General features: G+C 43.4%; 1 protein-coding gene across 1 annotated transcript in view; it reads right to left on the bottom strand.

Annotated features, from left to right (window-relative positions):
- The window catches only part of CFAP58 (cilia and flagella associated protein 58), a 98,484-nt gene that overhangs the window by 65,061 nt on the left and 17,581 nt on the right, over nt 1–15,842 (bottom strand). Inside the window, exons 7-9 of the mRNA XM_084773025.1 lie at nt 15,416–15,575; nt 13,203–13,285; nt 9,201–9,392 (exon numbers count right to left, since the gene is read on the bottom strand). Of these exons, the coding sequence (XP_084629151.1) occupies nt 9,201–9,392; nt 13,203–13,285; nt 15,416–15,575 (435 nt within the window). The remainder of the gene's footprint in view (nt 1–9,200; nt 9,393–13,202; nt 13,286–15,415; nt 15,576–15,842) is intronic.

Below are 15,842 nucleotides of genomic sequence, written 5' to 3' on the forward strand. Positions count from 1 at the left end.
CTATCATGTGGAGAACATATTAATTAAAAGATGATAAGCATGTGGTTCCCACCTGAGCCAAACCCACATGCCAGAGTCATACGCAAACAACCCCAGGTTGTACCAGTCCACCACAGTCTCAGTCCACTGCAGGCTTAAGAGTAAGAAATGAGTGCTTATTTGTGAATGTCACTGAAATGTCTGCCCGTATATCATGGAACACTTTAGGATAAATTTTGGTGGAGATAAATGTATTAACAATGGGTTGGGGTGCTGAGTTATCCAATTCTGGAATGGCAGGGGATCTTCTTTGTCATTGCAAATGTCAAGTTAAATGAACAAAATATACCATAGGGCTTTCAGAATCTGAGACTCTGCCTTCCTTTCTCTAAACCTGAAAGAACCAGAGGACACATATTAATGTTGGGTTTGCAGGCCAGAAGGAAGAGGAGGTTAATACAGATGTCACTCAGAGCTCCAAGTGTTGAAGAAAATTCAGATCTGATCACCCATGAGAGTGGCATGTTTTATACAACTTTTAAAGGAGTACAGACCCCTAGTGTTAAGTATTATAAATACACTACTGGAGAATAATTCAATCTAGACACTTAAAAGTCAGTTTTTCACTTGCTCATATGAATTTCCTATTGTGCTTTTCATTCATCATTTCAAAAAGTATGTGAGCATCTGGTAAGTAAGTGAGCACCTGGTAAGTAAGTGAGCACCTGGTAAGTAAGTGAGCACCTGGTAAGTAAGTGAGCACCTGGTAAGTATGTAAGCACCTGGTAAGTAAGTGAGCACCTGGTAAGTAAGTGAGCACCTGGTAAGTAAGTGAGCACCTGGTAAGTAAGTGAGCACCTGGTAAGTAAGTGAGCACCTGGTAAGTAAGTGAGCACCTGGTAAGTGAGCACCTGGTAAGTAAGTGAGCACCTGGTAAGTAAGTGAGCACCTGGTAAGTAAGTGAGCACCTGGTAAACAACTGAGCACCTGGTAAGTAAGTGAGCACCTGGTAAGTAAGTGAGCACCTGGTAAACAACTGAGCACCTGGTAAGTAAGTGAGCACCTGGTAAGTAAGTGAGCACCTGATAAGTAAGTGAGCACCTGGTAAACAACTGAGCACCTGGTAAGTAAGTGAGCACCTAATAAGTAAGTGAGCACCTGGTAAGCAAGTGAGCACCTGGTAAGTATGTAAGCACCTGGTAAGTATGTAAGCACCTGGTAAGTGAGCACCTGGTAAGTAAGTGAACACCTGGTAAGTAAGTGAGCACCTGGTAAGTAAGTAAGCACCTGGTAAGTAAATGAACACTTGGTAAGTAAGTGAGCACCTGGTATGTAAGTGAGCACCTGGTATGTAAGTGAGCACCTGGTAAGTAAGTGAGCACCTGGTAAGTAAATGAACACTTGGTAAGTAAGTGAGCACCTGGTAAGTAAGTGAACACCTGGTATGTAAGTGAGCACCTGGTAAGTAAGTGAGCACCTGGTAAGTAAATGAACACTTGGTAAGTAAGTGAGCACCTGGTAAGTAAGTGAGCACCTGGTAAGCAAGTGAGCACCTGGTAAGTAAGTGAGCACCTGGTAAGTGAGCACCTGGTAAGTATGTGAGCACCTGGTAAGTATGTGAGCACCTGGTAAGTATGTGAGCACCTGGTAAGTATGTGAGCACCTGGTAAGTATGTGAGCACCTGGTAAGTAAGTGAGCACCTGGTAAACAACTGAGCACCTGGTAAGTAAATAAGCACCTGGTATGTAAGTGAGCACCTGGTATGTAAGTGAGCACCTGCTTAGCAAATAACTCAGGAAAACTTCAAAACTTAGTGATGTGTGTCCTGAAGAAGTCAATAGGTACATTGAGGCAAACAGGACAACTATGTAGAATAACCCAGGACTCCTTAAGAACTCAGGGGGGCGGGGGACTGAGTTCTCAAAAAGTAACTATCACTTTTAATGAGGCACTTTAACGAAAATGGAATTGTGTTGGTCCTTAAGGGAAGGGAAAGGTATTTTAATATTATTTGTTTGTATGCACATGTGTATGCAGAAACATAGGCATATGCTCATGGAGGAAAGAGGTTGGCTCTGATGTCTTCTTCAACAGTTTCTCCACCTTAATTTTTGAATCATGGTCTCTCACTGAACATGAAGATTATTGATTCAACTTGACTGGAGAGCCAGAAAGTGTCCAGGGGTTTTCTTGTCTTGGCAACCCCAGTGCTCTGGTAGCAGATGCACAGCATTGGCTGTTAGGTTGGCTTCTATCTCTGTCTTCCTCTATTGACTTGCTTGGCATTGTCTGTCCTAGTCACAGTCTCTCCGCCCTCCTCCCCCTGCTGTCTGCACCCAACCTCCTCCCAATCCCTGCAACTTTTCCTATGTCCCTATATTCCGACTGATACAACTGTATCTTTCATAGGAGTATCAGGTAATTGAACCAAACATGAACTGTGTTTCCACTAGCAGGAACCTGGCAACAGATGTGCCCTTTTTGTGCTCTTTGAAAGAAGCTTGCACTGGGCTTTCCATCCTCAGCCCCCTGGTTTGGGACCTTCAAGTGCACACTGACGTGCACCCTAGCTTTCCTGGGCCTCCAACCTCCAGATGGAGACTGTAAGCATTCTCAGCCCCTGTAAGCACTTTAGATGGCATTCCTCCTGCTTGTTTGGCTTCCTCCCTATCCCCAGCTAATGCTTGGAGTGATGCTGACAGGGTCTTCGGTGACAGCCATGGGAGAGAAGTGGGGAGAGATGCCAAGTGACTTCCCAGCTCCTCTCGGGTCATTTAATGAAGAAAATTTAAGGACCTATGAGTGGAGATCTAGGTTTGGTTGGTTGGTGGGTTGGTTTTTTTGAGACAGGATTTCTCTGTGTAGTCCTGGCTGTCCTAGACTCACATTGTAGACCAGGCTAGCCTCGAACTCATGGATATCAACCTGCCTCTGCCTCCCCGAGTGCTGGGATTACAGGTGTGTGCCACCACCCCTGGTTCCATCTAGATCTTTTTAAATTCACCTCTATTGGCTTTAAAAATTTTCGTCTATCTTAGTCTCTTCTCTGAAACCTCTGGACATATATTGAGAATAGTGCCACTCAAATCCCACTTTGAAGAAAAGCTCTAAGATTATTTGTCAAATGGATATGTATACTTGTTTATCATTTATACGGTTCTCATCTTGTTGTATTTTTCTAAACTTTAAAAGAGTTATTTCATTTAATCCTCACAACCATCCTCAAAATAAATGCCTCTGACTCTTTTTTTATGCATACAGATAAAAATGGAGTTAAACTATTTGCAAAATTCTTTCGTACAGTCATGTGACAAGCATGCTTCCCATTTTTAATATTTACATACAATTATTACAACAGCTACTTAATGTTTTATCAGAGAAGCACAACACATTTGTTTAATCTTTCAAGCTACTGGGTTCTGCTTTTCAATATTCTAAATTATATCATGAAGAACATGCACCTATAAAACTCTTTCTAATCCTTATTTTTCCTTAGCTTTGGTTTATACAACAGAAATGCTTTAATCAAGATGATACTCCGGACCATGCACATACTCGCTTTAGTGAGTGGCAACATCCATTTCACGCCCTTTTCTCTAACACTGGGTGTTAGTCCCTAATGCCTAACAAACAGAGAGAGCTGCTTTGCGTTTGTGGAAATGAGGGTGTGTTATGTTATTTGTCCACAAATGTTGAAAGATAGAAAGATTCTCATTGGTTATATATATATATATATATATAATTGTTAAGAGCTTATACTGAAATTGCTTAGGTGGGATATTGTGTAACTCTACCACTTCAAACACTAGAAACTGTGAAAAACAGCTGACAGCAAATCTCAACACCAATATTCTTCCTTTTCAGGGGAGTCAAGAAAAACATACCACCCTATATAGAAACTGTAGTAGCAGGTTTTTGTTGTTGTTGTTTTACACTTTCACCATGTACCCATTTAAAACTTGCTTAGTGCCCACTGTGTGCCAGAGGGTTGGAAGTAAAGAAACGAGTGAGGTAAAGTCATTGGCCCCCTATGAGCCCTCTATAAAGCAGAGAAAACAAATAAGCCAATAATTATACTAGAGGTTCCAAAGTACATTCTACAGACAGCAACAAACCCAGGGAAGTCGGAAGTGAACGTCTCTCCCAAAGGGAAGCTTTGACCAAGCGTTTGGACTCTTAGTGGATGAGGAGGAGTTTTCCATACACCAAAGAGACAAAATAACTTTCCAGAGAGAACAAAGAACTTGGACTCCACCCCACAGGTCAGATAGTCCCAGATGTTGTGCTATGTGGAAGCCTTGAGCACCAGGATACCAACCCCCTCCCTTTATAGCATGGCAGCCTGGGTCCTGGGCTGCTGGCATCCCTGAGTTAGTTAGTACCTGCTTAGCCTAAAACCGCTTCGATCCTTATGACTCTAAATTTTCTTCCTGTGCTACACGGTCTTCATGGGAAAACCATTAGAAAGAATTATCCCAAGGAGATGACAAGTGACAGCCAAGCAAGACAGGAAACAATAAAGTCACAGGGAGGAACATGTGATGTGCATCTGTGACCCAACACCCCGGGGGGGCTGAGGTACAGGGATCCTGAGACCATCCCAGCCGTACAGTAAGACCCTGTCTCAAACAAAGACTTAAAAATAAAAATGTTTTTAAAAGCCACAGAAGAATTCTTAAGATTTAGTTCTGATCAAGTTTGATGATGAGGAGAGTCTGGAGCAGAGACAGAGAAAGAAGTTGCAGTACTTGATTTCTCACATTCAATACCATGCACTGAGTCACCCCCACAGGGCCTCCCTTAGGCGCATCCAGGATGTCCGGTATGGAGTGCAGTCTGAGTGGGAAAGCCCCGCCCCACCCTAGTCAGCTGACACTGGAGAGAATCCCAGAGGTCTAGTGAGAGGAGAGTCCAGAGATGGGATGCAGGGCTAAGGCTGACCCTCAACGGGGAGTTCACACGAGAACAGATCTCTGCTGCTGCGGGACATGCAGGGGTTATTTGCTGTAGGGCAGACAGATGAACACAAAAGCTAACACGGCACCTACGCTGTGCAGTTCCCTCCTCTGAACTAGCAATGCATCCTTGCAGGGTAGGCAGACCAGCCAACCATTTGTGCTTTCCTCCAAAGACTCCAGCTGAGGAGTGTGAGCCCCCTTTGGGGACTGCCAGGGCTGGCTGCAGCGCTACACCGGTATATTCAACCTGCCCCTGTAAATCTCAGCTACATGTTTCCAGGGTTTGCTTCCCTCTCTGTGTCTACAAACCAAGTGCTGGTGGCTGTCCCTTCATCATTTCTGAGAGTTCACTTAGGCAAAAAACAATACGACAAAACTTGAACACTCATCTGCATTGGTCAGCACTGTAGAATTCACAGTGGATTTGACTGACAAGCGGGAAACCAGGTTAACATTGCTTGGAAGGCAACATTTTGCTGGCGGGCGGTGGGGGGGGGGGGTAATTAAATGAGTGGTTTCCCCAAGCTCTCTTCTTAGCATCATAGCACCCCATCTGAGCTCCCACCCCATCCCCCAGCCTCTGATCCAGATGCTCTTGTAAAACCCATATGAAAGTCAGAGACAGAGGGGAGGGGGCCAAAACAATACCCTAGAAGGTTCCTGAAAGTACAATAACCGAAAACTAATTAGAGGGGGCCCTGGAGCCTGGAGCAATGGCTCGGTGGTTTAAAACACTTGTGGCTCTTGCAGAAGACCCAGGTTCAGTTGCCAGCATGTACCTGGTGGCTCACAAACATCCAGAATTCCAGTTCGAGTGGATCCAATGCTCTCTCCCGACCTCCTCAGTCACCAAGCACACACATGGTACACACACATCCATGCAGACAAAACACACACATAAAATAAATATTTAAAAACTTAATTAGAAATCAATAGCACAAGGAACCCCAAGTGCTTCCAGTGTGACTTGCTACCTCTTGCACTCCACACTATGTGTGTCATAGCACACAGCTCCAGTGAACACTGCTTGGAGCTCCTTAGCTCTGTTATATGTCACAGATGGCGGTGTTTTTGTTGTGCACACAAACTTTTCTACTCTTACAGAAACCTAATGCTTTTAATTATGGAAAACAAAGACACTCTTTCCTACTATCACTCCTCTGCACGTAAGTATCAATAAATCTGTGAATTGTAGTGTTAGAACATTTGGGTTGTGTTTTGTTTTGTTTTGTTTTGTTAATTGCTGTTTGAGTTGCTGACCTGAATTCCATTGAAAATAATCACTATATGAATTTTTGACTTAGGATTAGGACAGTTTCCAGAAACTTCTGAAATGACCCTACACATATTTCTGCCATGATCTGCGACATATTTATGTGAAGTGGCAGCACCAGATTTCACAATTATGAAAATCAAAGTAGCAATCAACTCTGAAAACATTAAGGGTGCTTTATTAAATATTAAATATTCATCCAAGCTGTCATTCTTTATGTTAAACTAAGCAAGTACATCCATCGCATCAGCGTGCAGATTGGCCTTCGCCTTTAAGAAATGAGATCATCATGCGTATACCAAAGAAGTGGTTTGAAATACACTTATGATTTATTATCAGTCAATGTTTAGTTTACATATTTATATTTCTATATACCTGGAGTCAAAAAAAAAATCCTGAGCAAAGAGGCATTGTAAAGGCAAATAATTTAAGAATGCACTGCAGATAGCCACTGTTTAACTGGCCTTATCTAGGTGCTAAGAAAATAAAGCCCAAATCTCTGATCCTATACATGGTTTACAAGGAGAGATCTAGAAGCCAGCTACCCAAAGTGTGTTTCCCCCAGCGGTGGAATTATAGCCCCCCCCCCGCCTTTCCTCTGAAATAAAAACTCTCTTTGAAGATGTGACAGAGGGGTGCAAGGACTTAGTTTGACATCGGCTCATTAGGTGTCTTTCTCCTAACATGTTAGGCTTCTGTGTTCTGAGGAGACAAAAGCATCACAGACAGACATGTGGTGAGAATACAGGGTTGAAAAATGCTGATGTCTGTGGTGGCTTCAATGGGAATGCCTGCTGGGGTCCCTGCAGAAGGAACAGCAAAACAGCTCTAGAACCCATGGACTGCAGCCCACCTGTTAGCAAACACACGATGGGTGTGTCTCAGCGAGGCATAACCCTGAGAACTGTGTGTCCTGAGGACTTCATGCTGTTATGCAGCACAGCTCTGCTTGTTACCTTTGCGGTCCTTATAATCCCTTTAATATGTGAATTGTGTGAGTGCTATAAAGGGGTTTCCAGCCCCTCACTGGGCAGTATCATAGGCATACGCAATAACAATGCTTGATCTCTTTCAGGCGTTGCTGCTGGAGCAGATTAATGATTCAACCACCATCTCTGAAAACAACCTATAGATATAGATTGCTAACAATGATTACTACCCTGAGAAAGAATTTGGAAAAATAGATTGCTCAACAAGGTTAGGTAAAGATGTTTTTGCTGTTGGCCCTGATGCATGATGCAGGACATCTTAAGGGACAATTGAAGTTAAGAGAAAGTACACTCTTATTAGTAAAGCTAAGGGACTTTTTGAGGTTGACAAAGCAAGAAAAATGGCCCATAGCAGCACTGGCTGACGTGACTCTTTCAAGCTGGGCTGGTGACTGAGATGACGAATGATTTCCTTATTCTGTTTTTCTGCCCTCCTGATATGATTTAATAAAACATATTAATGAGTAGATGAGCACCTTTAGGATTTAAAATAGACATGGCTGATTATTTTTATATAGGAGTTTAGATTTGTGATTCCTTTAAGATCTTCATAAGATTACTTCTTACAGTAATTGAGTCCTTCTTTGTACCCGCAAATTGCAGCTGCCAGTAAAGAAAAGCTGGCTGAGAAATTCCCTGGCTGGCTTATAATTCTGTTACTATGTGACAAGTAGCTTGTGTACAAATATCTGCGGGTTCTCAGAAAAAACTTGTTATTCATGTTTGTTCCTTACTCATAATATGTAAAACACGGTCATGTGAAGGTATCGTGGAACACGCTTTTCTTAAGTATATCCATTGTAATCGTTTATTTATAGAGAAATACAATGTAAACACATTGTGATTTTTTTACTGCTTGAAAGACTTTGTCGGGGTATATAAACTGTGAGAGGAAAAGGATAAGAAACAGAAACAACAAGAAGAAAGAAGAAGAAAAAGAAGGAGAAGGAGAAGAAGAGGAAGAGGAAGAAGAAGAAGAAGAAGAAGAAGAAGAAGAAGAAGAAGAAGAAGAAGAAGAAGAAGAAACAGATAAGAATAAAGATAAGGATGAAAATAAGATAATAATAAAAGGAAGAAGAAACAGCTTGTTGAAACCTACCTGCTGGAGTCTGTCTTACTTCATTGTCGTGTGTGTGTGTGTGTGTGTGTGTGTGTGTGTGTGTGTGTGTGTGTGTGTGTGTGTTCTTCTCTCTCCTTTCCCTTTCTTTTTTAGACACTTGCTACCATCAGTGGAAGCCCCAGCTAGGAGCCATCAGCCCTAGCCCCAGCTTGCCACCATCAGTGGAAGCTATTGCTGGTAACTATCAGTTCCAGCCTGGAAGGTTGCCCTCAGAGAAAGTCTACAGGGTCACCAGCCAGCCAGCCACAGGATTCACGTCCCACCTCAGTTTCCCCCAGTTGGTGGCGAAGTGGGGCTTCGATAAATGCCCCCAAGGACTCAAGTGTTTAAATGCTTGGCCCATAGGGAGTGGTACTATTAGGAGGCGTGGCCTTGTTGGAGGAAGTGCGTCACTGTTGGGGTGGGCTTTGAGGTCTCCTAGGTTCAAGGTGAGACCAATGTGTCAAACAGCCTCCTTTTGCTTCCTGTGGATCAAGACGTAGAACTCTCAGCTCCTCCTCCAGCACCATGCCTGCCTGCACACAACATGTCTGAAGCTGTAAGCCAGCCCCTATTCAGTGTTTTTCTTTATAAGAGTTGCCATGTTCATGGTGTCTCTTCACAACAATAGAGCCCTAAGACGATGTCAGAAGCATGATGTTGACAAATCGGGGTGCTGCACAGCAAGGCAATGGGGAAGAGGGGACAGAGGGCGGGAACGAAAGGAGAGAGAGCAGGAGTATGGTCCATGCCACAGTCGAGCCCGGAGGCAGCTCTGTGGCAAGTCCTCAGTCTGCGTGCAGACCACAGGCAAACAGTTGTACAAAGCATCCCACCACCAGCTGAGAACAGCTGGCCCCGCTGCTCACTCAGGTGGCACGGGTGCGGTGGGGCAGCTTACCTTCTGGGTGAGCTCACTGGCCTCGTTGATGTACCGGTCCCGTTCCTTTTCCAACTGAAAGATGATCTTCCTCTGCTTCTGGGCCTCATCCTTGTAGTTTTGGATCTCTTCCTCCAGGTTCCTCTTGGCTTGCTCATGGAGTTTCACCAGGTCCACCTGTTTCTGGGTCGCACTGACTGCCTTAAGCATATTCTAAAAAAAAAAAAAAAAAAAAAAAAAAAAAGGTGTTTTGAGAACCTGGGGTTCAGCTTGTCCCAGTACCCATCTCTGAAACAACCAGATGCCTTGTATTTGGTATGATTCAAACTTATCATAGGCTCTACAGATTGCAAGAAGTTCGCTGTGTGAGTTTTGCCCAAGGCACACTTAAGCCTACCACAAATCGACACACTCTAACTGGACTCTGCCGTTGTTCCCTGTTGGGCAATGGGAAGCAGAGGCTGAAGGGTAAAGGTAAATGCCCGTGAGCTCACACACAGCACAGGGAGGCGGCAGGGCCAAGACTGCCACCCGCCTTCACTTCAGCTCTGGCCCTGTATGCTGTGAAGACTTCATCACCTAAACTAGGTTTTGACTACAAAGTAAAATAAAGCTAGCTTCTTAAGAATGCAGAGCCAAGCCTAGGACTGGGACACAAACCTGTAAGCCCAGCACTCTGCGTAGGAGATAGAGGCAGAAAAAATCATGAGTTCAAAGTCAGTCTCTACTATTTAGTGAGCTCCAGGAGGCTAGCATAGGCGACATGAGTCACTGTCTCAAAAGAAAAATTCAAGCACTAGGTACATGGCTAAACAACAGAGTTCTTGCTCAGTGGTGTCCAGAGCACTGGGAAAGTCAAGTCCTCGTATAAGAAAACAAACAAACAAATATGCAAATGCCTATAAATAACATATAACCAATAAATTTACTCATATCACCACTGAAAGAAAGGGAAGCATACAGAGAATACTATGAACATTCTTGCTACAAAAGAGATTAATGTTAACATTAAAGTGATAAGTACATTAATCAGCCTGATTTGATCATAAGGAAATGCATGGGTGCATGAAAGGCCCCTCTACATCTCAAATAAAATATGTAGCTATTACATGCAAGGTAATAGGGAAATAAAACATTTTTTTAAGAAGGCAAAAGTTCCGTAGTAGCCCTAGTCACAAAAGTCTAGAAATGAAAACACAAATGTCTACCAGGTGTTGGCAGCAGAAACACGTGGTATGGCCGTACAGAGAAGCATTGCTCGGCCATGAAAGGGAATCAAGTTCTGATACGTGCTGCGATACTGACAAAATTTGAAGACCACACCCTAAACGAAAGAAGCCAGACACAAAAGTCGCATAGTACGTACGTGGTTCCCTGTCCGGAGGCGCCAGAGGCATCGAACCCACAGACACAAAAGGCACATTGCAAGTTTGCAGGAGTGAGAGGTGGGGGCAATGATGAGGGAATGCAGAGTTTCCATGGCGATGAGTGTTCTAGAGACGGATGGTGGGGGTTGAGGCGACACGTGTGTGAAATGTTCCTAGTGATGAATTTTGTTATGTGTATTTTACACAATTAAAAGAAACAGTGTTCTTCAATGATACAGCTCCTGGTAAGATGCCTGGATTCTGTAAGCAACCCCTCCCGCCATGGTCCTGTAAGCAGCTCTAAAAAAACTCACTGAGCCACCCATGACAAAAGACATGACAGTGAAAGAAGAGGAAGAATTACACTGCATTAGGAGTGTAGTAAGATACAGAGATGATCAAAATACTTTATATGCATGTGTGAAAATATTATATTAAAATCATCATTAAGTATAATAAATACATGCTAATTCGATGTGGATGCCTGTGTCCCAGGACCAGTGTCTCCTGTGCAGTGAGGCATTGGTGACTTCAGGAATATTTTAGCCTGGCTGCCCAGCTTCCTCAGAAAGAAAGAGCAAGCAGCCATGCACTCTGAGGGCCCACCTGACCAGCCACAAATGACTGGATCCGTGAGCCCCTCGGACAGGTTTATAAAGTGACTACGTCTGTGTGCAGGTAGGTGTGCCTGTGAGTTTGTGTGTGTGGTGCCGAGGATCCATCCGAGGGCCTCATACATGCCAGGGAGCCTCTTTGCCACTAAGCCCCAACCCCAGCACTGGACCTTCGTAGTTTTGCAGCTCAGTACACCTGGGAGTGGTTAGTGGCCAGTAAACAACGGACACCGAGGAGTGGGTGGTGACAGCGACTTTCTTGCCATAGGGACTGGAAAACAGAATCTTTGCTCAAAGAGAAATGAATAAAGACATCATGAAAGCTCGTGGTGGGGAAACAAGGCGTCCATGCTGAGAGATTGGCTTCCATGAGCTGCCTTAGAGGTTTTTTTTCAAATCCCTAAAGGAACCCAAAGTACAACGATGTCTGAACAACCGCTGGACTATAAACATGTAAAACGCTCATGAGACATTAGCTGGATGATGATGTAGAAAAGACACAAGGTCAGTTCGCTTTGCAGGTCCTAGGCTAAGCATTTGTTTTATAAATGCCACTTCCACACAATACTAAAGCAATAAATCGATGCATCGGGCTGCCTGTCAAAACAATGTCACTCTTTTCTTTCAATGAAGATTGGCATTTCAAATCAGTGAGGAAAGGATTTATTAGTCAATGAAGTTGATTGTATACCTACTGAGTCTCAGGCAGGCAGTGGCCTGGGGAGGAAAGTGAAGCGCACAATACCCCACCCTGAAGAAAAAGCCTATAAATCAAACCAAACAAAGAAATGTAAAATAACTCTTGCGGCTGCATGTCCTATTGTGGCAGAAAGCCCACTAGCTATTTACAAAGATGTATACAATGTGAGGGATGTAACAATAAATAAATAAATAAATAAATTTAAAAACTAAATCCAGAGCTGGAGCTGCAGCATTTGCACAGCGTGTGTGTGTGAAACCCTGAGTTTCGATCCCCAGTACCACAAGAAAAGAGAAAGGGAGCAACTAAATCCAGTAGAATATTTCACTGCCTGTAAGTCTGCACAGAATAAAGGATAGTTTATAGACCTACTGGAAGAGAGACTTCAATAATTTTCTTACTGAGTGTTTTCCATAGAAATATCTCATCTCTTATTCCTAAGGATTTTCTCATCTACCTCAAGTGTAAATGTTGGCTCTTCTATTAAAACGTTGTTGTTGTTGTTGTTGTTGTTGTTTTCTGAGAACACACAGAGGTATTCTTGCCTCCATGAGCTGAACCCATCCTGCTGTCTGGCCTGACACTCCTCCCTCCCAGGAGAAAACCCTCAGAAGTCTGGCACAACACGGGGAGGAACCCATTCAAAAGAGAACAACAGAGAGAGTCCTGCCTTTATGGGGAAGCTCAGAGTCTGGAAAACCTTCCCCAACCCATCCCTTGGCAGTAGACCACCATGAACTCAAGAGAGCAGAAGAGACATGGGGGAGAAACCAAAACCAAAGCCGACAGCCTGTAACACCCTGGGTTCCATCCCCAGCACCACAAGAACAGCGAGCATGAGGGAGCTGAACCCAGTGAAATACTGCACTCGGTGGAAGTTTGTAGACACACGGAGGAAAGACTAGATTTACATCACCAACTAGTCATTTTCCTTAACCTAACACCTCCAAGGTACAGTTTAATTAGTGCTCACACCTGTAATTTTGGGATTAGCCAGATTGTTGATTATAGCTATTACATTAAGAAAATTTGATCAACTACTTAAGGATGCCAAGGAGCACACGACAGCAATGAGAACAAAGTCTACAAAAACACCCTGAATTCCCCTCTGGGTTGTATGTTAATTCTCCAAGTCCTTTTGTGCTGGTAATAATGCAGCTTCAATTTGGGCCAGACAATGGTGGAATACACGCAGCTGCTCGGAGGAAAATGAGACAGTATTATTTATTCTAATCCATTCCCGTTTGCTCCTGAGTTTCCTTTCCCCATATAACTCATTATGAGCAGTTACTTCCGGGTGAAAGAGAGGCGTCCTTTACCAGTGTCGCTGTGACAGACTCGCCTTGTTTAGGATGTCCCTTTCTCTCAGGAGCTCGTCCATTGCCTTCTTATCAAGTTCCGCTTGCTTCTTCGAAGACTCCACCTCTAAATTGCCAGGCAGAAAAATAATAATGAATGTAGAGGCGATCCAAGGGGGAATATAACTAAACCAAGGTGATTTTAAAAAAGAAAGAAAGAAAGAAAGAAAGAAAGAAAGAAAAATGGTTTCATGTGTTCAGCTATAGCTGTGCAACTACCACAGGTGACCTTCATTCTAGCTCAAGGATGCAGATCTTCTGGTCCCACTAAAGAGATGGAAAAGGAAGCTGAAAGAGACTAAGCCAGCCCCAGAGCCAATGGTTAGCAAGGGTGAGATTGAAAGCTTAAACCCACTGACTGCCAAAGGTCTTTGTGCTGTTCAGATCTTTTCTGTTATCCATCTGTAGGTAGAAATACGAAATGTAACGACCTGGAACTTCTTACCTCCCTCCATTTTTCAAGTCTCCCTTTATGCCTCTCAGTGGAATTCTGTAACTTTGTATATATAATTCTTACAGACGCGTTGGTAACTTTGTTTCTAGATATTTTATTTCTTTGGTTACTACTGTGGAAGACAATTCTAGGTAATTTTCCTGCATAAAATGCTACTGGTAGCTACATATATTTTATAGCCTAACACCTTATTGAAGTCTCTTACTAATTCTGGAAGATTTGCAGATCAATCCATGGATATTATTGTAGGAAATCCTAACGGGGAGAGGGCCCATGCTCCTAACCATTACGGCTGCTGCTGCTCTTGATTGGGTGCACCAGGAGAGACAGGTCGCACTGGTACACAGCTGTAGCTATTTGGGAGGCTGAGAGAGCTGAGGACCTGCTTCAGCCCAGAAACTCAAGACTAGCCTGGGCAATATGGTAAAGTGCTATAACAAACAAAAATCATTTTTAAAAAAGATATTGTCAATGGTACGTATGAAATAACCCAAAAAAGAGGCATGCTGGCTTCCATACATGTGACTTAATGGGGAAAGAATTTGATCCAATGCTCTGCTCAATAGATTAAAACTATCTGGGCAGGGGGGTAGGGGGATTAGAGAGTTGGGTTGGTGGTTAAGAGTGCTTGCTGCTCTTCCAGGTGGAACCAGGTTCAAGTCCCAGCACCCTCACGGCAGCTCACAACAGCCTATTACTCCATCCCAGGGGATCTCTTCTGGCCCTTGAGGGTACCAGATACCCAAAGGGCACACAGATATTTAGGTAAAACACCATTTTATATATATATATTCAGAGAGAGAAAGAGAGAACAACAGAATGATCTCAAAGCTTGCAATTATGGCAAGCAAAAATACTAAAATTAAAACCTGGGACTCTCTTTGTCTCATTTGGCCATTGACATACTCTAAAATTCCATTTTTCTTCATTTCTGTTATGGAAGACTTTAAGCTATAAACTGTTAGTGCCCTGAAGGCAAGGTCTTCCACACACCCAATGTTTGCTCGTGGTCTGTACCACTTTACAGACCGATACATGGAGAAGTTCCCAAGATCACACCCCTCCACTGCCTTGGAAGGAAAAAACAGCTGGACTTTCTAAAGCCTACTTGAGAAGTGTGTCTAACAGCAAAGCCCAGAGATCTAGACTTTGCCTAACTTGCAGAGAGGCAGTGTGCGCTTTTATACCAGTCTTTCAGCAATTTATGGCACATAGCGGCCTGTGAAGAAATCATGAAGACACCTATGTTCCTATGTCACACAGAATTCATACCCAGAGTCTCTCTCTCCAGGTCCAGAGCTGGTTCTGAAACACCAGATTTCAGCACTATCCCACATTTTTAATTAGATTGTTGTTCATAAATAACACGTGACATTTAGTAAGCTCTTTCTCTGTGCTAGATACATGTGAAATACAACCAACCCCAGATCTTATTAACCAAGGACATACATTTCAACATATCTCTCGGCCTCTACAGAAAGATCTAAGTGTTTAGAGGTTATTTATTTCAGTGGCAAATATTGAACACTATTTTAGGTTAGATTCACCTGGGGCCAACAGACTCTACGGAAGAATCTGTTCAGCAAAGAGAGGTTAAGGTCTTGGAAATGGTGGCCCCTCCAGTGTAAATGTCATCTAACGTCACTTGGCGTGGCTCAGTCCGCTGGCACACACAGAGTCCTGGGTTGCAAGTTGGCAATAGTCACCAGTAAGATGCTTATCAGTGAGAACATGGTTGCTTACCTCGCTCTAACCCTAGGATCTGGTTCTTCAGAGTCTCCTTGTACTGTTCCACTTCTGCCTTTTGGTCTTCAATCAGGTGCAGTTTCTTATGGATCTGTTCTCTGACTTTGTTAAGCTTCCCGATGTCAAGGCGCATCTGGTGGACTTCTTCCTCTTTGGCCTGTATCAGGAGAGAGAATTAGCTAGGATACCAGACAGATTTAAAAAAAAACAAAGCCAGTGACCGCCTATGGTGAACTCAGAGCCAATAAAAAGAGACTCCTTCGTGTCAGGGCACTTGTGCCATAGAAATGGATCAAAATACACACGTTCAGTTTTGAAAGAAATTGAAGGCCTCTGTCCCATGTAGAAAGTATGTCGTGCACAAAATAAAAATAATATAGGGCTGATGAAAATCTTACATTTTAAGTTGCCGCCTATTTATAAA

The sequence above is a fragment of the Acomys minous genome (genome assembly GCF_964271855.1).
Source record: "Acomys minous genome assembly, chromosome: 2".
Classification (NCBI taxonomy): Eukaryota; Metazoa; Chordata; class Mammalia; order Rodentia; family Muridae; genus Acomys; species Acomys minous.